This window comes from Anolis sagrei, chromosome Y (genome assembly GCF_037176765.1).
Source record: "Anolis sagrei isolate rAnoSag1 chromosome Y, rAnoSag1.mat, whole genome shotgun sequence".
In the NCBI taxonomy this organism is placed as follows: domain Eukaryota; kingdom Metazoa; phylum Chordata; class Lepidosauria; order Squamata; family Dactyloidae; genus Anolis; species Anolis sagrei.
Genome location: NC_090035.1, coordinates 28,665,919 through 28,692,595, shown reverse-complemented (window position 1 = coordinate 28,692,595; position 26,677 = coordinate 28,665,919). Strand labels below are relative to the sequence as shown.

Sequence of the window (26,677 nt, the reverse complement as noted above, 5' to 3'; positions counted from 1 at the left end):
AGGAGTGAAGGAGTGAGTCAGGGAGGGGGAGGAGGGATGGTTTTGTCAGGACGGGGCTTGGAGACAGCATGGGAGGTGTAAGATGAAGGAGGGGGTGGAGGGAAGGGGGTGGGGAAGTTGCGTTGTTTGTGTGTGTGTATGTGTTTGTGTGTGGGCGGTGACGTGTTCGTGCTGGGCGGGGCGAGGGAGGGAGGGAAGTGCGGAGAGTGCGTTGGCCGTTCGGCCATGTGTGTGCACGCGCTGGGGACTTTGCGCCAGTGCGCATGCTCAGTTGTTTTGCCGTTTTTTCAGTGTGTGGTTTTGTTGTTTTCAATTTTGAATGGATTAGTTTGTACCGAGTGGGTTGTCCTTGGGGCATGGCAATTTTGGTGTAGTTTCGTTGGGGTTTTTTTAGAGTTTTGCTGTCCCATTGAACCAACCTAACAGATTTATATATATAGATATGTGAGTGTATATATTTGTGTATATGTGTGTATATATAATATATGTGTATATACGTGTGTGTGTGTGTGTATAAAAGGTAAAAGTAAAGGTTTTCCCTGACATTAAGTTTAGGCATGTCTGACTGTAGGTGTTGGTGCTAATATCAATTTCTAAGCCTAAGAGCCGGCGTTGTCCATAGACACCTCCAAGGTCGTGACCGGCATGACTGTATGGAGCTCCGTTACATTTCCGCTAGAGTGAGACCTATTGATCTACTCGTATGTTCATGTTTTTAAACTGGTAGGTTACCAGGAACTAGGGCTAACCCTATTCCTCACATTTGAACTGCTGACCTTTTGGTCAGCAAGTTCAGCAGCTTAGTTGTGCCACCATACACATATTGTATATTATATGTCTGTCTCTCTCTCTGTGTGTGTGTACATACACATACACACACACACACACTTACATGGATACACGGTGGGCCAGAAGTCACAAAGGGGTCCTCTATATACTTTGTATCATGCTATTGTATTGGACACCAGTTATGATGTATACATTATTTCCTATATATATGTTATATAATGTTTTGATATTAAAATAAGGCAAGCGAGTAGATCTGATGTCATGATCCTACTATGATGATCCCCCTTCTTTCCTTCTTCTTCTAAATCCCTCCTTTTCTAGTACTATGAGATGTCCTATGGGCTCAACATCGAGATGCACAAACAGGTGAGCTTCATCTTGATGGGTTTCTGGTTTGTAGGCCGCTGTCACTCAACCCCATCATCTTTTTTCCCAGCAGAGTTTAAAAAAGGACATTATTGCTCTTTGCAACTACGGCTTAGAGCTCCCATATTAGCGGGACTACCCAGTGAAAATCCTGCCAACTGCCACAAGGCTTGTGTGGTCTTTCAGATATTTATTTATTTATTTACCTACAGTATTAATATTCCACCCTACATAGATAGAGGTATATATATAGCCTTTTTGCATCTTTGGCATCTTAGAGTCTTGTGCTCGGTTCCGGCCATTGGTGGTGGGGGTGGTGGTGGTGGTGGGGGGGGGGGGGGGTTGTGTGCTGTCGCTCCAACTTCCCTGGTGAAGACCTTTTTTTGTAAACTTCCTCCTTGATCAAATCACTGGCATTTTTCTGGCATATCCTTATGCGAGCCTTAAATACCTCCCTGCTTTTAAAGCAGCACCAATTTATGTATTTACATTTGCATTCGAACTGCTAAGTAATCAGAAGCTGGGCTAAAGGCCAGAAGCTCACCCTGACCCGGGCTTCGAACTGTCAACCTTTCAATTGGCAAGATTTACTGTAACTGGTGGCTAACCTGCTGCGCTAAAGCCCGGCCCTCCAAATAGCTCATTGGAGACTCTTTTGAGAGAGAAAAAGTGGGTTACTACTATTATTTATACCCCACTTTTTCTCTCTAAAGAGAGACTCACAGCGACATATACATCAATATAATAATATAATTAAAGCACTATGTTTTCTCTCTTCCCTTTTCCCAGGCTGAAATTGTCAAGTGGTTAAATTGTATCTGTGCTCAGGTTTTGCGCTACCTTTCCCAAGAGGTAATCTATTTGTGTTGTTGTTTTGCTCCATGTTTGAAAATATTATGGGTTTGGGGATCTGCAAGACAGTTGCTTTCTTTACTCAAGCAATGGCACCTGGGCAACATTGGGAACATACTTACTTACTTATTTACTTAGGTGATCCCTTGTCAGAGTATGAAGGCCTTCCAAGTGTAGTGTCTTGGTGGTAGATACGTAGGTGGTGTTCTTCCACAGTGAGGGTATGGTTTTCCTGATGGAAGGCAGTCCCGGTCAGGGTTGGTTTGACGTGCCTTCCTCTTGGCAAATTTCTCCCTTTCTCTCTCCATTCATGCTTCTTCAAATTCCACAGCACTGCTGATCACATGAGCCCTCAAGGGCCAGGGCTTCCCAGTTCTCTCTTGGTCGCTATGATACAGTTTTTAAGGCTAGCTTTAAGCCCATCTTTCCATTTCATTTCCTGTCCACTAAAGTGCCATTTTCCATACTTGAGTTGGGAATTTAGTAACTGCTTTGGGAGACAGTGATTGGGCATTCAGACAATATGGCATTCAGTCCAACTGAGTTGTTTGTGTAGTAGCACCCCCACCCGGGGGTTGAGAAGGGTGGGGTAAAAATACTGTAAATAAAATAAATAAATAAATACTGGTGAGCTTTGCTTCTTCCAGCACAGGGACATTTGTCTGCCTGTCTACCCAAGAAATTTACAGTATTTTTTGGAGGGAACAGTGATGGAATTGTCATTGAGGGCATCGGAGACCCCTGCTTTCAAGTTGGTCTGATACGCAGTGGGGAGTTACGCAGTTCCTGGAAGCCACTATTGGGACAAACTGATGAAAAGTGCCCCCAACAGCCAGCTCAGCCAGGGACTAAACACATACTCTTTGCCTTTCCTTTACTTTCCCCAAGCGCTAACTTTGTAACAATTCCCCAATTAAAGTTACTTGAGATTGCAACTTTTTAACTCTCTAGCCTGATACTTTGTGTCACTTCTTGTCTGAACTATCCAAATGCATGAATTCAAACTTTTCCTAGCGGGAAACTGCGAGCCTGCCTGGAATGCCTCCCTGGCGTTCCAGGGAGGCCGGAACTGCATCGCTTTAAACATGGATACAGAATCTCCCCCTTTGGATCTCTGTATCCACAAGATGGCAGATCGCCTCCATTTTGATGACTTATTTTTTTATGCTTAATTCTAACCCTATCTGCCATCTCGTTTTTCTTGTTATGGGTCTCAATGCTCAGGAAATAACCTCTCAAGCTTTAAGAATATTTTAGCCAGGAACAGCTGATTGTCAAAAGAGCCGGTTCCACTGCTGCTGCTCCATTGTGCCTTGCCACCCCCTCGCCCCTGCCAAGCTCCTGATCTGGAGACTCGATGTGGTTCACCCATGGGAATTCGGGGAAGAGCCTGGCCTTACGGCCTTGGACCTTAGGAAGGGAATTCTAGTTTCCCAAGGACTGAAGGTTGGATCAATTGCAGCGCTGCTGAGGCTCCATCCACGAGCTCCAGGGATACCAGCCAACCCTCCCAAAGATCATGGACTTTCTGCTGCATGTTTTGGACTTCGAAAAGCACCATTCCCCCCCCCCTCCCCCCATGAACTCTCTTCAAAAGCTCTGAACTCAAAGTTCCCTTATGAAATTAATTTTTATTAAATATCCTTGGAGGGTGTGACAGCGATGGGGTTTGCTGCCATGAAATACTTATGATTTATATGTATGTATCTTCCTTTATGAATTTTTCTTTGCCCTTTTGACTTTGCCAAGCCCTCGGCCCCCTGCCCACCCTTGAAGTGGCAACCAGGAAGCAACCAGCTGCCTGAAAGGGTCAATTGCCCTCACAAAAACAACCATTACACAAAACCTTTGCATGGATAATAGTAAATGAAATTCCTATTTATTTTCAGAGTTAGGCTGATAGGTATTTCCTCCGGCCAGTTTTGATTGATAGAAAACAATAAGGGCGAGACTGTCCACAGGGGATTTTCTGCCCAGCTCCGTTTGTTCCACCCAAAACCCATCACAAACACACACATCTTATCAGATCAGGACAGGAAAACCTGGCTTAATTTAATCACCCTCCCATTACCAAAACAATAAGCCAATCCCTCAGCTGGCCGATTTTCCGGACACAGAGACACATAAGTTTCAGGAATGTCATAATCCTTTCATCCCCCATTGTCTCTTTTCATCCCGCCTCCTCTCCCCTGATTCGCCAAATCCTTGAAGCGGGGAAAGCTCCTTGATAGGCTCCCTCGTAGCGGAGGAGTCTTGTGATTGGCTCAGACCGGGGGCGGGCTGCCAAGCCTCCTCCCAGCTGTCCAGCGATCAGCCAATCACCATCAAGCTGGGCGGGGAAGGGAGGATGGGAATTTTGAAATCTCTGTACTTGTTTTTGCTATAAAAATACTTCCAAACTCTACCGGTATGCTTGTATGTGAGCTATCACTACATTGCATCCGCTTCAGCTGAATTGCTCCAATAAAAGCCTCGGTCACCGCTTCTTCCGCTTTGGTGAGGATATTTATTTTTAATAACTTATAAATCTGCTGAAATCCCTGTCTCGCCAAAGTAGTGGGCCCTCTTTGGTGCGGTCCTAGGGGTCTCTCCTACTGGGAAGACCCTCCTAAAGTCAGTATCGACTTCAGAATCATTCCAGGAGTTGAGTGTGACATCTGTAGACTGTTGATATTTTGCAGGCATATAGCAGGGTTGGGAGAACAATGACTTTATCAACAAGAACTTTGTTCTCCCTACAGATGTCCTGGACCTCTAAAACTCTGATTCATTTAGAAGAATGCTGCCCTTGCAGAACTCTGGCAGTGTTGTATTTTAACCTCAATGTTGGCATTTGTGGAGAAGTGGTTGCCAAGGGAGCAGAAATGATCAACATGTTCATACACCATTAAGCTGTATTTCTGGCCATGCAGATTGACTAGTGCCTCCTTGAAGAGCACTCTGGGGTTTTTTTAATGTTCAGTGAGAGGCTGAGCTTCTTGAATTATTCTGTAAAGGTGTTAGAGTGGCTTGTAGGTTTTCTTCTGAATGTGCACAGATTATGTTTTCATCAGCATATTGGAGTTCTATAACAAATATTGTTGTGACCTTGGTCTGCTGGGGTTAAATAGTTTGCCATCTGTCCAATAGATTGTTTCCACTCTGGTGTTGGCTGGTGGCCATCTACAATGCCATCAGCCAACAAAAATAACAAAGTCACCAGAAGTCTTTAAAGAGAGTAGACCTGAGCTGACACAACTCCACCAGCTTATTGAAAAAGTGTGGGTGACTGAGAAAATCCCAGCAGACTTCAAGGATACTACTATCATCACCCTTTTCAAAAAGGGAAAGAACAGACTGCAGAAATTATTGAGGTATCTCCCTTCTAACCTCTGCTGGGAAAATCCTCTCAAGAATCCTTGCCTCTGTACATGGCATTCATTGACTTTGCAAATAATAATAATAATAATAATAATAATAATAATAATAATCTGTATTTGTACCCCGCTCCATCTCCCCAATGGGGACTCGGTGTGGCTTACATGAGGCCAAGCCCAAAACAGCAATTACATGAAATAAAACAAAACCAAAAATGCAAATAATAAGCAATAATAATGTAATTACATAAAACAAAAGCCAACATAGCAATATAAAATTACAATAAACACAATAAACACAATCATGATAACATGGGTGAGCTACATGTAATGGATAAAAAAAATGGGTAGAAACAGATTTAAAACTCAGGTGAGATAAACACGAGATAAACAAGGACAGATTATTTGCGGAGGAGAGCTCGTTTTAGTGGAGGTCGTGGAGCAAACTTTCCTATGGGGGGAATGCATTCCAATAACAAAAACCGTTAAACTAAACACTAGTATGAGGATGTAGATCTACTCATCAAATGCACAGCGAAAGAGCCAGGTTTTGATGTTCTTTTTAAAGCTTTCTAGGGTAGGGGCTTTCCTAATCTCCCCAGGGAGAGTCGGGGAGCCACCGGGGAAAAAGCTATCTCCCTTGTACTCACCAAGCGAGTCTGGGAGACTGGCGGGGCAAAAGAAGGGCCTCCCCAGAAGAACGGAGGACCCGAGATGGTTCATGGAGAGAAATACAGTCACGAAGGTAGGCAGGTCCCAAACCATTTAGGGCTTTATAGGTGATAACCTGCACCTTGAATTGGGACCGGAAAATAAATGGCAGCCAGTGGAGCTCCTTAAACAGGGGGGTTGACTAGCAATCTTTAGGAGGAGCTTGAAAACTTGGCTGTTCCAGTGTGCCTTTCCAGAATAAGGAAACTCCTAGCATTATGTCCCAACGCACTTTATAAGAGATCTAGAATATCTGCATGCCCACCGCCCTCCAAACACCCCACCTTGTCATGCCCTGCACTTTTTAAAATTTTAATTATTACATTTGGCCCGGCCATTGTTTTTAATTGCGTCATTGGGTGTTGTTAATGTTATTGCTTTGTTTTTTGAGTTATTGTGTTGTTATTGTTGCTGTTGTTTTTATTGTTGTTGTAAAGGAGGGTAAAATTACTGCCACCAAATTTGTGAGGAAAGCCAGGCAATAATCAATATCAGCTTAGTAGCTGGTTTATAAAGGGTCTATTATTTACAGAAGGCTTTATTCATTTGATAGCATAGCGTTTACTGTCCCTGGTTTGACTTTATTTCTTATGCAGGCTGTTTGACTTAGAAGAAACTGTATCAGGCAAGGCTTGAGGAAAACAGTAACAAGTTTATGGAACAAGCAAGGTATAACAGATTTGATGTTTCTTCTCTAGAGGCACAAATCTTGATTGGTTACATTAGTAAGGTTTCATGAGTAACTTTAGGTACAGACTTTAAGAGATTTCTTTGAGTAGATATATCTTTCTTCAAAAAGTGTTCTTTTACTACAAATAAGACACCTGGCATATCTAACTATATTGGCTCACAGCCAAACCCTGATTCTTAATATTAAAGAATCAGTCTTTCCTATAGTTCTCTAACTATAGGATTCCTGCTGGTTTTCCACACACCACAGGATCAACTACCTCTCCTGTAACTCTTTGGTCACAGACTGCCACTTTCAAACAGCTGCCCCGTGAAGAGGCAGTTGGCAGTTGGCTCCGCCCCTGTTGCTATGGCAACTCATCCCAAGCCAAGCCTGCCACGATATCTAACAAAATACCATCCTACATACCTACCATTTATCAACCACTGTTCAAACAACACATAACCATATGAATAAAAACACACATCATCACACCTCCCAACCAATAGGGATTATTTTTGACTTTTCTACCAACTAGAATGGTCAAAAATAATTTGGGTGATATCAATATCATATACCTATATACAAACCATATACTGATCAGTTATCCAATATCATCCAGGTATGCAATACCAAATATCACATTTTTTTATAAACAATTTATCTAAACATTTCTATATTCATACAGTGACTTTGTAAATATTCATCGCCTATTGCAAAACTTACATACCTAACACACTTCAATATAATATATTTATACCTTATATTTGTTGTATGAAACATATACAGTTTGTAATGACACCATGCATTTTATAAGTCTGTAATAAAACAGGTTAACCATTTTTAAAATATTACACTACATTACACATACATTACCTTTCTACATTAACACTTTTATTACGCAATGTGTTATTTGGTCTGGCCCTTGTAGAGAATAAGGTTTTTGCTTTTTTCTTTTACCCAAATCCAATTCTCCTTTCCCTGATACCCAGTCTCAAATTACAACAGGCCAATACACCCCACACAGTTCCACATTCTTCTCTTGACACAAGTGTTCTTTTGGGCAATGTCCAACTGTTTAAACACAATGTCCCACAGTTTAAACTCAGTCTGGCTTCTATTGGACCAAATGTCCAGACCACTGTCCCTTTTTGGTGGTGCAAGGGATTCTTCTCCTTTTCCCCTCTCTGCTTCTTCTCCGCTGTCCTCCAATCTCGTCTTCAAGGGACGACCTCCCTCCTCACGAGATGACCACGAGTCTTCTCCACCTTCCTGTCTCCCTCCTGCAGTTTTTCTTTTTCGAACGCTTATGTGATTTTAGTCCTCTTCAGGCCGCTGGCCGCTGCCTTTCTCTTTCCCTCTCTCTCCTGCACTTTCTTCTGCGACGCTGAGGTGATTTTAGACCTGTTTGCATTTCTGACCGCTGCATTCCTGGCTCCTCTGGAACATACAACTGGCTTTCTGGAGACTTTCTTGACCATCTTTTTGGTCACTGGTTCTTTGGCTTCTCTGGCAACCATGACGGGCCCCTTGGTAACTTTCTGTACCACTCCTCTGGCCATGCCCTCCAGCTTAGGGTCAGCTCCGCCATCTTTGTCTTCCTCATCCACCTGAGCCACCTTCCTGGCTACTTCCATGAGCACCGCGGCTCTCCTGATGAGAGACAAATGGCCTGGAGTTCCTGGCTGAAATTCCTGATGCTATTCCACAGCCTGTGCCACGACTTCTATGGCACTGTCTGAATCTCCTCTGCGCCTCAAACATGTCGCCATGGACAAAAATAGATTTGAGTCACTCCTCAGCCCCTCTGTATCTTTTAAAATCATGTATGTTTCATGTACATGGCCTCGATCCAACTTTTGTATTCTCATATTCACTCTTGAATTCAGCCATGCTTTCTTTCTCAGCCTCCTTTTGTTCTACCTGAATTCTTTCCTCATGCCTTAAACGTGCTGCTTCAATGGTTTCTATATTTCCTTTCCTTTCTACTTTTGGCTGCAACTCTCTAATTGTCCCTAAAGCTGTCTCTTCGGCTTTGGTAACCGCCATGTTGGCTGCTTATGAGGTAAATTTTTCTTTGTTTTGCTTTTTAGCAGCCATCTTTTGGCTTCAACTTTTACCTCAGGATTTTTCTTTTAGGCAATCTTAGGCACTAAATCAGATGTTATCCCGTCGTCTGCCACCAATTTGTGAAGGAAGGTATAATTACTGCCACCAAATTTGTGAGGAAAGCCGGGCAATGATCAATATCAGCTTAGGAGCTGGTTTATAAAGGGACTATTATTTACAGAAGGCTTTATTCATTTGATAGTGTAGCATTTACAATCCCTGGTTTGACTTTATTTCTTATGCAGGCTGCGAAACTGTATCAGGCAAGATACAGGAGAAACTGTATGAGAAACTGTAGGAGAAACTGTATCAGGCAAGGCTTGAGGAAAACAGTAACAAGTTTATTGGAACAAGCAAGATATAACAGATTTGATGTTTCTTCTCTAGAGGCACAAATCTTGATTGATTACATTAGTAAGGTTTCATGAGTAACTTCAGGTACAGACTTTAAGAGATTTCTTTGAGTAGATATATATTTCTTCAACAAGTGTTCCTTTACTACAAATAAGCCACCTGGCTTATCTAACTAAATTGGCTCACAGCCAAACCCTGATTCTTAATATTAAAGAATCAGTCTTTCCTATAGTTCTCTAACTATAGGATTCCTGCTGGTTTCCACACACCACAGGATCAACTACCTCTTCTGTACCTCTTTGGTCACAGACTGCCACTTTCAAACAGCTACCCCGTGAAGAGGCAGTTGGCAGTTGGCTCCGCCCCTGTTGCTATGGCAACTTATCCCAAGCCAAGCCTGCCGCGATCTCTAACAAAACACCACCCTACATACCTACCATTTATCAACCACTGTTCAAACAACACATAACTATATGAATAAAAACATACATCGTCACAGTTGTATTTGGGCTCGGCCTCTTGTAAGCCTCACCGAGTCCTTCGGGAGATGGTAGCGGGGTACAAATAAAGGTTTATTATTATTATAGACCGCTCCCTGTAAGTTGCCTCAGTTATTAGTGTGGTTGCTGAACGTTGGACAAGTTGTAATTTCTTCAAGGGTAGCCCCACGTAGAGAGCATTACAGTAATCCAATCCAGAGGTAACTAAGGCATGGACCACCATGGTCAAGTCAGACTTCACGAGGTAAGGTCACAGCGGGCGCACAAGTTTTAACTGTGCGATGGCCCTCAAGTGTCAGCGCTGAGTCTAGGAGGATCTCCAAACTGCGGACCTGTGATTTCAGGGGGAGTGCAACCCTGTCCAGCACAAGTTGCCACCCAATACCCCAGTCAGCCGAACGACTGACCTGGAGGACTTCTGTCTTGTCAGGATTGATCCTCAGCTTGTTCCTCATTCAGGTCACCACAGCAGCCAGGGCTTCCTTGGAGTCAGATGGAAAAGAGTAGTGGAGTTGGGTGTCATCTGCGTAAAGATGACACTGTACTCCAAAACGCTGGATGACCTCTCCCAGCAGTTTCATGTAGATGTTAAATAGCATGGTGGACAGAATAGAACCTTTTGGGACCCCACAGGTCAATGGCCAGGGGTCCGAGCAGGAGTCCCCCAGCTTCACCCTCTGGGAACGACCCTCCAGGAAGGACTGGAGCCACAGTAAAACCGTGCCCCCGAGTCCCATCCCAGCAAGCCTCCCCAGAATGATACCATGGTCGATGGTATCAAAAGCTGCTGAGATATCCAAGAGAACCAGCAGGGTCACACTCCCCTGTCAAGCTCTCTTCGGAGGTCATCCACCAAGGCAACCAACACCGTCTCAGTACTGTGCCCAGGCCTAATGCCAGATTGCGAGCAATCCAGAAAATCGGTGTCATCAAGGAATCCCTGAAGCTGCGAGGCAACTACCCACTCCAGAACCTTGCCCAAAAATGGGAGGATGGAGATTGGTCTGTAGTTGTTGCATACGGTTGGGTCAAGGGAGGTCTTCTTTATCAAAGGTTTTACCACTACCTGCTTAAGGCAGGTCGGGAATTTACCCTGGCCCAGTGAGGCATTTATTATTTCCACAACCCATCTCCAAACACCCATCTCTGGCCAGCTTCACTAGCCAAGAAGGACAAGGATCCAGAGTGTAAGTGGTTGCCCTCACAGTCCCAAGAACCCTCTCCACGTCATCAGGTAGAACAAGCTGGAAAGAATCCCACAAAATTGGACAGACAGGTGCCTCGATTACCTCATCTGGCACTGTATTCAAGCTGGAGTCCAGCTCAAGACATATCTGAGCAACTTTGCCTGCAAAATGGTGCGCAAAATCGCTGCACCGAGTTGCCGAGTTGTCAGGCAGCTCCCCAACCTCAGGAGGCCGCAGAAGCTCCCCAGCAACCCGGAACAACTCCGATGGTCTATTTGCTGCAGATGCTATGTGGGCAGTCGAGAAAACTTTCCTGGCTGCTGGCAAAGCCACAGAATAGCAGCTTTAGCCCATGCTTGGTCAGACACATCCCGAGATTTCCTCCAGATGCTCTCTGGGTCCCTCCTCCAGCGCTTCATCACAGTCAGCTCCTTGGTAAACCAAGGAGTCAGTGTGGTTCTGCGCAAAGAGAGGGGTCGTTCGGGAGCGATCGTGTCAATCGCCCTAGACATCTCGCTATTATAGCAATCAACAAGGATGTCAACAGGATCGTCAGTCTCCAGGACAGGAAGATCACCAAGAGACCTCAGGAGTCCTTCTGGATCCATAAGCCTCCTGGGGCGGACCATCTTAATGGGTCCACCACCCCTGCAGAGGTTAGCGGGTGCAGTTAATCTTAAACTGATCAGATGATGCTCAGATCATGACAATGGAAGGATGTTTTGTTCTTCCACTCTGACTGTTCCACTGTCCACAATGAAAACAAAGTCCAGCGAGTGTCTCGCCTGATGTGTGGGGCCAGATATTACTTGAGTCAACCCCATGGTCATCATGGCAACCATGAAATCCTGAGCTGCGCCTGTCAATGTGGTCTCGGCATGGATGTTGAAATCTCCCAAAACTAAAAGTTGTTGGGAGGCCAGGGCCGAATTTGAGACCACCTCCGCTAGATCAGACAGGGAAACTGCCAGGCTGCAAGGTGGAAGGTACGCCAGCAGGATCCCCAGGCTGTCTCGGGTTCCCACTTTCAGGTAGACACACTCAAACCTCGGAGATTGCGGAACAGTGCATCTGATCAGGGTGATGGTTTGATCACCGCAACCCCTCCTCCCCGCCCCCCAGACAAGGCATGGCCAGACTTACTGGGCCAAAGAAGTTGCGGTGCAGGGCGTTCCCCACCGCCATTCTTGCCTAAGGGGGGCTTCTTCCTCCCAGAAGCCCCCTCTGATGGTGGGAAGGCTTCCCGCCGGCGGGTCAAGGGGCCAATGGCCGAGTGACCACGCCCACCGCAGGTGAGGCCTGAGCTGGCCTCTCCCTCCTTGTGGCCAGCCTTCATAAGGCTGCCCTGGGCTTCCCAGCAGGCACTCAGCCTGCAACAGCTGATCCATCCCACCCACCCTGCATGTAGTTCAATTTTATTGGATGTTAACCTGGGTTGTGTTTACCTTGTCGTGGTTGCTTGTTAACAGTTACTTGTTTGTGTTATGCTCTTTGTCACAACTCCTTGTTGGCATGGGGCATGGGCCCTGGATCCGGTTTGGTATCCCCCTCTAGCGGTTAGGGGGGGACGCCCAGTGGTCCCAGGGGTGCCGGGTTGCGTTTGCCTGGTATTGTGCCGGCGGCACCCTGGTGAGTGTGCGGGATCGGGCAGTATTAGGCTGCCCGATCATGATCCAGGACCCATGCTTGGCTGCCAACCCTTGTTCCTGTTATCAATAAATGAGTTGTGGCCATTGTTCATCCCAAACCTCATGTGAGTGTACTTCTTGGGTCGGCTGTGGGAGGTGTATCGCACTTGCACACGCAGCTAGCCTGCTGATGCATCCCGAAACCTGGAGGACACAGCTGGGTGAAGTTTACCCCCCCTAGCTCGTCCAGCCAGGTCTCGGTGATGTATGCCAGATCCGCTGCCTCATCCAGGATCAAGTCCTGAATTATAGATGTTTTGCCATTAACGGATCTGGCATTTAGCAGCAGGATCTTGAGTCCGGGGTCATGGAGACTACCACACCTAACCTTCTCCAGAGTCGCAAGAACTCTGGTGCGCTCGCTGGGTTGAGAGTGACCGTTCTTTCTCCTGCCCCACACAACTTCAATGGTGCCTGACCCAATCGAATCCCCACCCCCACCCCCCAGTGGCAGAACTGATTAGAACTATATTTTAAAGGAATTAGTCAGCTCTTCAAAACTGGAGAGCCACCTAATGAGTTTATTTTACTGGGGGAGGAGAAAATCTCCACAGGGGAAAGGGAAAAAAATCATATGATCTAGTGAGGGGGCTGAACAGTGGGAGCATGCGTGATCGAAATTGGCGGTTGGAAGAAGTAGGTATCGAGGCTAGAGGAGGAGTCTCGCAAAGAGTCTCACAACATGTCTCTAACTTGGGGGGGGGGGGGGAGGGAGCAAAACAGATGGACTTTCCACTCTAATATTAAGGCTTTTTGGAGTCTGCAGGTGTGATTTCAGCCCGGTGACTAAGGGGAGGATCAAAAGATCCACATACACCTTCTTCAACACAATTCCCCAGTGCTTCACTTGAGGCCCATGTGAGAGCAATTCCTCCACCAGTAATCTATCTTCCAACGAAATAACAAGATGATATCGAGCTCTTTTAGGGGGCCCCTCCAGGGAGGAAGGCCCAAGGACCGCACCAAAAAGGGTCCTGGATACCTTGGTGAGATTTTTCCGGAAGCCAATCCAAGAGCGCCAAAAGTATTTAAAATCAAATAAGCTCACCAGAGGCGAAAGGAGTCCAGGATAGAGGCGTTTATTTGCAATTCAGCTGAATGGATGCGTTACAGGAATCGTTCCACTGCAAGCATGCAGCATAAAGATTTTCCAGCATTTTTATACAGTCAGAACAAAGGAAAAACAGTTTGAAAATCCCGCCCGCCCCCTGGCAGCCGGCTTCACGCTGATTGGCTGAGGCTGGAACAGCTGGGAGGAGGTTTGGCAGCCCGCCTCCGTCAGGAGCCAATGGGAGTGTTTCCCCGCCTCGGGAGGGCCAATGGGCGCCCTCCGCTTGCTTCCTGGGTTCTGGCCAATCAGGAGCGAGGAGGCGTGACGGCCGCGGACAATGGGGGAAAGATGATGGGATTTGGGCTTTCCTGCCCGCTGGAATGCGGGCCATTGTCCAAGGCGGGAAGAGGGTGATGTTTGACAAACAAAGGGTTTTCCTGTCCTTGATGAGTCTGGCAGGGAATTTGAATAGCTGGATCGATGCCGGACCGCCCGAGGGATCAACAGCATCTGGTCGAGTTAATCAGTTCTTTCTTTCCGGGGCTTTGTTGACCCTTCCTCTTTCGTTGGCCTTGCTCCGATGACGAAATTGGGGGGGCCAGCAGCATTGTCCATGCAAAATGAGTTAATCAATGGGTGATTTGGGGGAAAGAGGCTTGGGCTCTGTCCCCAGGCAGTTCCTGGTCACGCCGGTTTTTGGGTTAAGGCTCAAGAGGAGAAGATACAGGGGAGTTCATAGGGGTTACATATTTCATATTCATAGACCACAGGCATCACCAATATACAGGCATTTCATATATCACAACTCACCACCCATCCCAACCCCAATCCACAGTAATAAGAAAATATTTTATTCATTTCATAAAAAGAAAGAGGAAAGAAGTAGAAGTCCCAAAGTCTGGACGGAGGGGTTTTGGGTGCAGGGGCCATTCCATGCATCAGGCTGGCCAGAGAAAGACCAGTCCATTTCATAAAACAGGAACGGGAGTTGAAGGAGAGCCAGGTTCCACCGTCCTGTCCTTGGTGGAACTAGTGCTCCCAACCGGGGATCGGGCCTCCCTGCCCAATCCCCACTTCCGAGGCTTCTTCTTGGGCAATCGGCGGTGGATTCCAGGCGGCTGGAGCCATGCTGGAGCGAGTGGCAGCGAGTGGAATGAAGCAGGCGGCAGAAGCCGGCGAAATTTTGACAATCAGCTGGTGACTCGGCCGAATTTAATGCTTAAACAAAAACAATTATTTCCCGAGTGCAGGAGTCCAAAATGAGAAAACCAAGATAGCAGTTAGTCTTAGAAGTTAGTGTAGAAAATTATGAAATTTGCACTTCCGGTGGGTGATGGCGACGGGCAAACCTCGTTGAGAGGGAGCTCCGACGAGGGACCGGCGTAGAGGCGCTTTTGGGTGAGCTATTGCTCCCCCACCTTTGCCGGATCGAAGGCAAAGGTATAGTGGACCCGCAGAGGCCCGTAGAACCCCAAGAACCCCTTTCCCTCAAGGAGGGGGGTCGAGTGGGTCCGGGCCGGTGGGATAGCAAGCGCCCCGCTGGGATCGGGCGAAAGCCCGTCCTAACCGCAGCCAGCCCGCACAAAAGAAAGAAGAAAGAAATAAGAATCTCAGTGGAGAAAAACGAGAAGATCTCATCGTCAGGTAAAGAATAACAACAATTTGAGCAGGAAAGCGGAAAGTAAAAATTAAGGAATCAAAGAATCGTATAGAGAATTCAAGAGAAAGTAAGGAAAATTTGTGAAAGAGCGAGAACGCTAATCAAAACGGCGATCCGGAAATTAAAGAAAGGGACAATTTAAATAATTTAAATAATTTGGAAATAATTTGGAAGCATGCATTAATTATACCTTAACTGCCGCATTTGAGGAGAAGTTCGGAGAGATAAATAATCTAATCTAAAAGCCGGGAACTGGATTGGAGAAGAATAAGCGACCGCCCGTCCGCCCCTTCTCTTTTTTTCCCCCTTCCCCCTTCCCGCTTTCCAGTTTGGTGAAGAAGAAAAGTAGAATATTGACCTTGGGCGCCATATTGTTATGGCTAGTGGGCTCCTTCTTCATAAACAAATCTGTAAAGAAAATACAGGAAGTGACGAAGAGACGAAGAGAGGAGAGGAAAGGGAAGTGACGTTTAAAGGGTGAGGAGAGATAAATAAGAAGGGCGGAAGAGAACTTGGGAGAAGGGCGGAACTATAGAGAAGCAGGAAGAATCATAGAGAAAGAGCAATACGGAGCGGCGGAAGGCGGCGGAAATTGACAGAAACTGATTTTCAGAAGTAAAGAGACATAGATGGACATAAGTAAGAGGAAATAAATATTTCGAGGACGAGAAGCAGACGGGGGAGGTAGCGAGGACGAGAAGAAGACGAGCCACGAGGAAGAGAAGTAGACGAGAACTACAGGAACTAGGACGAGAAGAAGACGAGAACCAGGAAGAGAAGCAGACGAAATTGGGGAGAAGATTGAGGAAGATTGGAGGATTAATTGGATAAGATAAGATAATTGATGAATTGATGAATTAAATATAAAAATAAATAAATAAATAAATAAATAATTGCAATTAAATTAAATTTATAGAAATTTATAGAATATTATATTAAAGGAAATAGATTTAAAATTGAAGAAGATAAATTAATTATATTAATTATATCCATAATTAATATATTAAGAAAATTATTATAGATAATTAAATATTTGGAAATAATTACAGAAAAATTCAATGAATTAGAATATATAAATTGATTAGAAATTGTTGATGAAAATAATAAAGAATAGATGTCATTAAAAGGGAAGCAAGAGAAGGAGAAGGTTCAGATAAGAAGAGGTTCTTTGGACACTAGCCTCAATATGGAGAACATTTTGAAGGAAATAAAAAAACTGTCTGAAAAACAAGATGCATTAAAAAAGGATATGGCAGATAAACAAGAAGAGTTCTTCAATAAAAAAGAAAAGAATTATAAGAAAATGACGGAGGAGTTTCAAGGAATGAAAAAGAAGATGGAAGAGGAATTTGGGCATATAAAAAAAGATATTTCCCACCTATATGGAGAAGAAAAGGAACTGAAAACTAGCAAGGAGAAGATGGAGGAAACACAATCCCATATGTTGAAGAGAATTAAAGGCATAGATAGACAAAAGGAAAAGATTGAAATGGAGCAAGAAAAGTTACTACAAAAACAAATGGATTATTATTTAAGATTCAAGAATATTCAAGAAGATAAAGAGGAAGATATTGGCCAGTTGATAACAAATTTGATAGCAAAATGTCTGGAATGTGAAGAAGATGAATTGGAGATGGAGCTAGATCAAATCTATCGAGTATCTTCATTTTATTCCAGGAAAAATAAGACACCACAAGATGTGATAGTCCAATTTACACGAAAAAAAACTAGAGATGAAGTTCTATACAGAAGCAATAAGAACCCAATTTACTACAAAGAAACCAAGATTGCAGTTCTGAAAGAATTTCCACAATCGACGTTAAGTAGAAGAAGAAAGTACTACTTCCTTACAGATGAACTTAAGAAAAGATCAATTAGATTCCGATGGGAGAGAATTGAAGGTATCATGGTAACGTATAAAGAAGAGAGATATTGGTTGACATCGGAACAAAAGGCTAAGTCCTTCTATGAGAATTTAATGAAGGAAACAGAAGAAGAAAAACCCGAAGGAAGGAAAGGCGATAAAAAGGCATTGACACCGGGAAATGGAAATGGAAACGGCAAAGAGAAAAAAAAGCCAAGAATTGAAACCCCAGAGGAATATAGACGATTCAGTAAAAGTCAAGGGAGTGGTGTACCAATATCAGAAGACTTAGGAGAAGGAGCCTATGGACCGGACATAACAGCGCAAGGAATTTCGGAACTGAACTTGGGCGATATAGGACAGGATACAGATTTACTTGGATAAAATGGCAGAAAGACAAATTAAATGCTTCTCGAACAATATTAATGGTATGAATTCGCCCCAGAAACGGAAAAAATTATTTAGTAAACTACAAAAGGCAAATATGGACATTTTTCTACTACAAGAAACACATATCTGCCACAAACATGTGGCACATTTGGAAAATAAAAGATTAGGTAAGACATTTTACTTATCATACGAAAAGAAGAAAAGAGGAGTAGTAACATATATAAAAGAAAACCTGACTCCAGAATTGGCGTTTAAGGACGTTGAAGGAAGATGTGTAGCAGTTAAAATTCTGATGGGAACCTTGAAAATTTTAGTATGCAATATATATGCACCAAATGGCCCAAAGACCAAATTCATTCAATTCTTATCTACAAAACTAAGAGAAACAGAATTTGATGAACTCTTACTGATTGGGGATTTTAATGGAGTGATGGATAAGCAAAAAGACAAGAAGAAGACAAAAAGGAATGGAGATGGAGGGGGGCTATTGCCACAAAAAGATTTTGATCTCCAAAAGGAATTCGATTTGGAAGACACTTGGAGAGTCAGGAACGAAAAGAAACAGGATTACACCTTTTATTCCTATCGACATCAAACATGGTCAAGGATAGATTTGGCGTGGATTTCAAAAAAGTTAGCTACTAAGGTAGTACAAATGGAAATACTACCTAGAGACATCTCAGACCACTGCCCATTGGAAATAGAAATAAATCACAAGATCTACCAAAGAAAATGGAGACTGAACGAAAATCTGATTAAGACAGAGGAAGATAGAACGCATTATAATAAAATTATTAAAGATTATTTAGAAATTAACGATATTGAAGAGACAAAAATACAAGTAACGTGGGATGCGCTGAAAGCCGTTTTAAGGGGATGCTTCATTCAACATGGAGCTAGGAAAAATAAAGAAAGAAATAGACAAATGAAGGAAGTGATGACCAAAATTGGAGATAAAGAGACAGAGTTAAAAAAGAAACCGGATAGTAAAATATTGAATAAGGAATTAGCGAGACTTAAACAAGAGAAGTCCCGCTTAGAGACGGAAAGACAAGCAAGAGAGCTCAAATTTTTGAAACAGCAATCGTTTGAGAATGCGAATAGATCTGGGAAATGGTTAGCAAGACAGGTTCGTAAGAAGAAGCAAGCTACACAAGTAACGAAAATAATTGAAGGAGATAGAGTATTTACGACGGACAAGGAGATCATGGAAGAATTCAGAAAATTTTATAGCAAATTATATACCAGTGATGGAATAAAGAAGGAGGAAATTACTGAATATATAAGTCAATTGAAATTGCAAAAAATATCGGAGGAGATACGGGAAAAGTTGAACAAAGAGATTACGGAAGAAGAAATTGATAAAGCTTTGAATAAAATGGATGCAGATAAGGCCCCAGGCCCTGATGGATTTACAGCAGGCTTTTATAAATCAATGAAGAGAACTGTTTTACCAAAATTGAAAAAGGTCCTAAATGAGGCATTACTGTTTCAAATAATACCAGAATCTTGGAATCAGGCCGAAATAGTAATGATACATAAAGAAGGTTCACCACCAGAGGATATTAAAAATTACAGACCTATTTCCTTACTGAACGTAGACTATAAAATATTTACGAATATATTGGCGACAAGATTAAAAGAATTCTTGACGGACTGGATAGGGGAGGACCAAACAGGGTTCCTCCCAGGTATATGAAGGATAACATACGAACGGTTTTAGACCTGATAGAATACTTTGAAGTGAACCACCAGAAGGAAGCCGCCATTCTATCAGTTGACGCAGAGAAAGCATTTGATAATCTAAATTGGGATTTTTTTAAGATACTGATCCAGGAATTGGATATGAGGGTACAGTTTACTAATGCAATTAAAGCTATTTACGACGTACAAAGAGCAAGGATTCGGATAAATGGTCATCAATCCGAAGAGTTCATAATTACGAAAGGAACAAGACAAGGTTGTCCGCTATCCCCCTTGATTTTCATTATGGCCTTGGAGACATTGATGAGGAAAATAAGAGAAGATGCAAATATTAAGGGTGTTAAAATTGGGAAATATGAATATAAGATTAAAGCTTTTGCGGACGACCTATTAGGGATTGTGGAAGATCCTACAAATAACCTCCAGAAATGGATAATGAAAATGCAGGAGTATGGAAGAGTGGCAGGTTTTAAAGTGAATAAAGGAAAAACGAAAATTCTAACTAAAAATGTAAAAAAAGAAAATCAGGAGAAGATAGCATCTACTACAGGAATGGAAATAGTTAAAAAACTGAAATATCTAGGAATTTGGATATCTACAAAGAATGGTCAATTACTGAAGAATAACTATGAGTCGGCCTGGAGCAAGATACAGAAGGACCTCAAAAATTGGAAAACATTGAAACTATCTTTGTTAGGAAGAATAGCATTAATTAAAATGAACATATTACCGAAATTATTGTTTTTATTTCAAAATATTCCCGTAATTAGAAACCAAATAATGTTTAAAAATTGGAATAAAGAACTATTGAAATTTGTTTGGGTTGGAAAAAGACCCAGAATTAAATATTTAAATTTAATTGATAAAAAAACAAGAGGCGGTCTAGGTTTCCCAGACCTAAAAGCTTATCATGATGCAAGTGCTCTCTTGTGGATTAGGGATTGGATGTTGTTAGAAAACGAAAAAGGCTTGAATTTAGAAGGTCATGATCTACGTGTGGGCTGGCATGCCTACACGTGGTATGATAGAGAAAAAAAGGAAAAAAACTTTGGAAATCACTTCATTAGAGCATCTTTGTTGAGAGTGTGGACGAAGTATAAGAACTATTTTTATAACAAAACGCCACTTTGGGTTTCTCCAATGGAGGCATACCAAAGAAGATTGTTAGGCTGGAGAGCGTGGCCAACATATAAGGACATTTTAAAAGAGAATACAGGGGAGATTAAGGCTTATGAGCAATTAAAGGAAAAAAATACGAATTTGACATGGCTACATTATTTACAAATGAAAGACTATATTAAACAAGATAATAAAATAGGCTTTGCCTGGGAAGGTTCAACCTGGGATAAAATCTTGAAAGTAAAGAAAAAAGTTATTTCAGTTATCTATAATACACTCTTAACGTGGCTAACGGAAAGGGAACAAGTTAAACCATGCATGATAAAGTGGGCAGAAAACATAAGAAGACCAATTCAATTTAAGGAGTGGGAACAGATGTGGAACAAGAAGCTAAAATATGTATATGCAACAGACTTAAAGGAAAACTGGATAAAAATGTTCCACAGATGGTATACCACTCCTAAGAAATTATCTTTAATAAACAAAAATTCTTCTGACAAATGTTGGAAAGGTTGTCAACAGACAGGTACCTTTTATCATATGTGGTGGACATGCAAAGAAATAGTGAAATTTTGGTCTATGATTCATAAAGAGCTACAAAAAATTTTGAAAAGAGTATTTAAGAAAAAACCTGAATACTATCTATTGGGCTTTACAGATTTGGAACTACAATTACAGGAAAACAAGGACAAACTTTTTACTTATATGACGACGGTAGCGAGAATTGCTTTAGCTAAAGTTTGGAAACAGGAGAGTACTCCTACTAAGGAGGAATGGATAGGGAAAATTAGAGAAATAAGGGAGATGGACGAATTGACCTTTTTGTTGAAAAAAAATACCGGAAATCCAATAAAGAAGACAGATTGGACACTCTTTGATGATTACGAGAAAGAAGAAAAAAAAAGTAAATAAGAGACAACTTTAAGGGAAACCGACAGAAACATTATTAGAGACACAACACCTGATGAGGAGATGGAAGTCAAACCTTTTTTACTTTTTTATGGACTTTTTTGATCTTTTTGATTTTTTTAATATATTTTTTTCCTTTTTTTCCTTTTTTCCTTTTTCTTTTTCTCTCTCTTTTTTATATCTTTTCCTACTTTTCTATCCTCTTTAATTGTTCCCCCTCTTTCGTTGTATTTGATAAATACCTTAATAAAAAACTATTCAAAAAAAAAAAGAAAATTATGAAATTTGAACGGGCCCGATCCGCCATGTTGTTGTTCTGGCGGATAAGGGGGGCCAATAGGAAAACCTCCGTATTCGCGATTTGAACTAACGCAAATTCAGAGGCCTGGGGAGGCCAGGGAGGCGTCCCCAGTGAGCTCGCGGTTCCCCGGAGCCCAGGAAAAGGTTTATTGTGGGTTAGAAAAGTTGCAGTCAGTAAAAGGGCACAAAGTATCAAGCGGAAAGGATTTAAAGTTTCAAAACTTAAGTGTTTTATTAAGGGATTTGTTACAAAGAGAGGGAGAGGGGAAAGTGAAAGAAAGGAAGACTTCGTGCAGTCCTTGGCCTTGAGCTGCTGGCTGGGGCGCATTCCATCAGTCGGACCCAACTTTGCTCCACGGAACTGCGGAACTCCCTGCTGCGCTTCAAACCAACTTGAAGGCGGGAGATTCTGTGACCTGGGGGGTCATCAAAGACATGTGGAAGAGTCCCACAATGGATAGTTTCTATACAACCAGTCAATTGTCTTAATCTTCACTTCTGACCGGTGTGTAGATAAAATTTGTGAAAGAGAGGTCAGAACTGTTCTCTTTGATGTCCACCTGCCTCTGTTCCACAGCGAGTCCGAAATTTCCACAGCCAGGTTATTTGTTCGCAACAAATTATCACAATGGCGTGGAATGTCCAAAAGTTGTTCAGCGGACTCCAAGGTAGGACTGTTGTCTCTTTTGTTCAAAGCACAGTTTACCGTATACAGCCCCACCCTCCCCTGTCCCCTCTGGAAAAAAGGCAACCTCTCCCCTCCCCCCAAAGCTCTAAATTCTAATTCCTCATCTAGCCTCTGCCCCTCTAACCTATTCCTCTCCTGTCCTTCTGTAATGGTTTGTTCCTCAATAAGATTATTGGGAGTAGTGTGTTCAATTTCCAAAAAATCATCAGGTGTGGGATTTTTAACAATTAGGGAAATTCCTTTGAACAGGTAGTCAATTTTCTTGTTCAGGGTCTCAACCTGATGTAAAACGAGGCTGAACGAATTCCCCAGGAGTTCGCATAGGCGAGAGAGTTCATTGTCCTGAGTTTCCATCAAACTCATTCTTATCACTACAAAAACCTTCCTATTGTAACCACTCAAATCCTTCATAATTCCTATGCAGCCATCACAGTATTCTTATTTCCTATTACAACCAAACAAGCTTCTTAAACACTTGCTTATAGATCTTTCACAATTCTACATACATAAACCATCAATTATATTCCAAGAACCTACACAAACCATCAACACATTCTCACACATTCAAAACCAAGCAATTAAACTCAGGGAACTCTTGCGGAAAAGATGGAATTCCTACCCTAATTTCCTATGTGATTACTTCCTATATCCTATAAAAAACCCACTAACATCCCCCAGTTAACTCACACAAGTCTCTACTAATCCTCCACGTGCAAATATTTAAAATTAAAATTATCTCACCCTACACTGTTAACAGCACAAGAAGGGGCATTCAACACAGTGAATCGCAGTGCCCTCTGGACCATCCTCCAAAAAATCAGATGCCCTGACAATTTTGTGAACATCCTGCGCCCCCAACACAAAGACATAATAGAAACTGGGAAAATATACTAGCAATAAATATATCAAAATCCATCCTTGTTTATTAAATCCTATATGCTTTCCTTTTCCTGCAGGGTGTATGCCACTCAGTGTTGTTTTCTCTCTCTTTTTGCAGCACCAGCAACAGGTTTTGGGAGCCATCGAGCGAGCCAAGCAAGTGACTGCTCTGGAGCTCAACTCCATCATCCAGGTCAGTAGCCCTCCTTATGGGAATTGGGTATTGACTGTGGTGTACAGTATCATTAGAAATGGTTGCCCCAAAAGCTTGTGGAAGTCCCTTTTCTTGCAAACACCGCTCTCACATAATCTGTCGGCCATTGGACCCCAAAGGGAATTGTTTCCAAATTCAATAAATTTCTGTATAAATTCTGAGCAGTTCGAGAATCAAATCATGTCACTGTAAGTGTAGCCTTCACCATGATGGCCTCCTCTGTTTAAAACATGGAGCCTGTACTTTATTCCTGTACTGCCTCTTTATCCGTGCTGTACATTCTCTGCTTCATTATCTGACCTTCAGAGACTTGAATTCATTTTGAGTAGCCAGATATCCCTGTCCTGCCTATTTACCTGTACTGAGCTGCATTTCTTCTGCTCCATTATCTGGACTTTGAATTTCTTTTGAGTAGCCATGCACTAACTTACAAATGATTTATAGTTAAGAACAGTGGTGAGGCAGCAGGAAGTGAGAGTTATTATCATGGGGGAAAATGGGTGTCCACTAAAGCTTTATCACCAATCCTTGTTTCCACAACAAGCTTAAGAGTCTTGAATTCATTTTGAGTAGCCAGATATTCCTGTATTGGTTCTTTACCTATAGCATGCTGCCTTTCCTCTGCTCCATTATCTGGTCTTAAGAGGCTTAAATTCATTTTTAGTAGCCGGATATTGTTGTACTCATTCTTTACCTTACTGTGCTGCATTTCCTCTGCTCCATTACTTGGCATTTTAATTCATTTTGAATTGCCAGATATTCCTGTACTGCCTTATGCCTCTTTACCTATACTGTGCTTCCTTTCCTCTGTCCCATTATCTGGCCTTAAGAGACTTGAATTTATTTTGAGTAGCCAGTAGGCTTGGGCGGTTTCGTTCGTTAATTTCATAATTCGTTATTAATTCATATTTAAATTAGCTTACTATCCGATATTGAGCCATGCAGGAGCAATTAAAAATCGAAACCAATTTTTCAATTTATTTCGTAATTGTTTCGTAATTGGTTCAAAATAGTTTTGAAATCGTTTCGAAATTGTTTCATTATTATTTCCATATGTCTGGTGCAAGTTTTATAGTTGTTTGTTTTATCAGTGATAAAAAAATAAATTATCACACCAACAGTCAACAACAGAGGGAGAGGGAAGCTTCAGAAGTCCCCCCTGTCCCATTTGGAGGTTTTTTTAGCGTATTGCGTAATCGCGTCCGCCATTAACAAATCAATTCGAAATTTACGAAATTTCGTAAATAACGAATTTTTTTTAAAAGAAAAATTCAGAATTCTTTTAAAAAACGAAACGCAATGGACCCCCTAAAAAAGAAATGAGTTTAGAAACAAATTTTTCCGTTGTTACCCAGGCCTAGTAGCCAGATATTCCTGTACTGCCTCCTTATTTATTTATTTATTTATTTATTTGCAATATTGATATTCTGCCCTTCCCACACCGAAGGGGACTCAGGGTGGATCACAGAACACATATCCGGCAAACACTCAATGCCGTTTATACACAGACAAGACAGACAATTGTACGTAGGTGTTTTTTCCGTCTTCAGCAACTTGGAGGCTTGTGATTGGTTCTGGCCATGTGAGGCATGCTGTTGCTCTATCTTCCCTGCCAAAGAAAATTTTCTCCTTGATTGAATCAGTGGCATTTTTCTGGCATTTCCTTATGGGTGCTTTAAATATCCCCCCACTTTTAAATGGTACCTATTTATCTGCTCACATTTTCCTTTTGAACTGTTAGGTAGGCAGAAGCTGGGCTAAAGGCCAGGAGCTCATCCCAACCTGGGTTTTGAGCTGTCACTTTTGTTGGCAAGATTTATTGCAACTGGCTATTCAAAATGTTGTGCTAAAGCCTGGACCTACACTGTGGGGTGGCTTTACCTAGCATTTGAATTCATTTTGAGTTGCCAGATATGTCAGAGTGAGACCCTTGGGGCCTTTGCACAGCAGAATTGAGGTTACCAGATCACACAGACGCAAATTAGGATAAACTACAGTTTTCCAGTTTCAAAATAACGAAGTCTTTACTGAGCACATCTCTACACGTCTAGTTCCAAACAGGCTACATCTTGAAGACAAAACTACAAAGCACACAGCACACAAACAGTTTCCAGTTTCATTTGCTTATCAGCCTTGGCTGAATTCTCCCTTTTTCTTCCCAGCAAAGGAAACTTTCTTATCTAACTTCTGCCAGGGTCTTTACTCTCTCTGCCTCTAGTGACCACAATTCTAGCATACAGTTGAACATAACTGAATCCATTTTGAATACATATGAACACATATTGTTATACATATTGAAACACATTGAAAAACAAACATACATACTTTCAATAATCCTGACAAGATATTCCTGTACTGGTTCTTTACCACAGCTGTGCTGCATTTCCTTTCCTCCATTACCTCATTCTGAGTTGCCAGATATTCCTGTGCTACCTCTGTGCCTATACTGTACTTCATTTCCCTTGCTGCATCACCTGCTCCATTCTTGCTCTGTGAGCATAGCCATCTGAAATGCAACCAATTGATTTCTCCACTTCCCCTCCTCCAGCTGGAATGATCTCCCTTTTGTTGATGGATTCTCTCTTGGTTTCCTTACAGAAGCAGCTCCAGGCCCACCAGCTCTCCCAGCTCCAAGCACTGGCCCTGCCCTTGACCCCGCTGCCAATGGGCTTGCAGCCCCCTTTCCTCCTGACCATCAGCACCAGCACAGGATTCCTGTCCCTCTCCGCCTTGGGCTTCCAAGGCCACCTTGCCAAGGAGGACAAGAACAGCCACGACAGAGATACCCATCCAGAGGACGACGGGGAGAAGTCTGACTAGAGATGGGGATGGGGACAGGGCGATGTGGGGGACATGAGATCTGGGTGGGGAAGGGAGGTGCACAATCTGCGGGATTCACTCTGGTGGAACTGCGGAGGCTCTTTGGAGGGGTGGAGAAGGGGTGAGGACAAGCCTCACCCTGCTTGTCATTGCAGCAATAATCTTTGGGCCCCGTGCTCCCGCCCTACCCTGTTCACCACCATCACCATTTCATAGCCTGCACAAGCGTTAACCTCCAGAATATCCCATTGCACTGCAAGTTGTCATATATATTTATATGGGTTTTTTCTTTCTTTCGTAGGGAGCAGGGTGAGGAATCGCTTCCTCCTAGTTTGCCCCTGACCTCCCTCTTTTCAGATTAATGTTTGATTATGGGTGTCAATATCATAGCAATGATTCCCTTGGAACAGTAAGCGTTAGGTTTCTGTATGTCAATACTATATGCTTCTTTTTACCTGGACTGTATTGAAATATATATGTATATGAATATACAAATA

At 42.7% G+C, this 26,677-nt stretch overlaps 1 protein-coding gene across 1 annotated transcript in view; it reads left to right on the top strand.

Annotated features, from left to right (window-relative positions):
- Positions 1-26,181, top strand: part of LOC137095572 (TLE family member 5-like) — a 53,574-nt gene extending 27,393 nt beyond the window's left edge. The window contains exons 4-7 of the mRNA XM_067462353.1: positions 1,111-1,155; positions 1,945-2,007; positions 23,265-23,339; positions 25,959-26,181. Coding sequence (XP_067318454.1) covers positions 1,111-1,155; positions 1,945-2,007; positions 23,265-23,339; positions 25,959-26,180 — 405 coding nt within the window. The 3' untranslated portion in view covers position 26,181. The remainder of the gene's footprint in view (positions 1-1,110; positions 1,156-1,944; positions 2,008-23,264; positions 23,340-25,958) is intronic.
- The last annotated feature ends 496 nt before the right edge of the window (positions 26,182-26,677 follow it).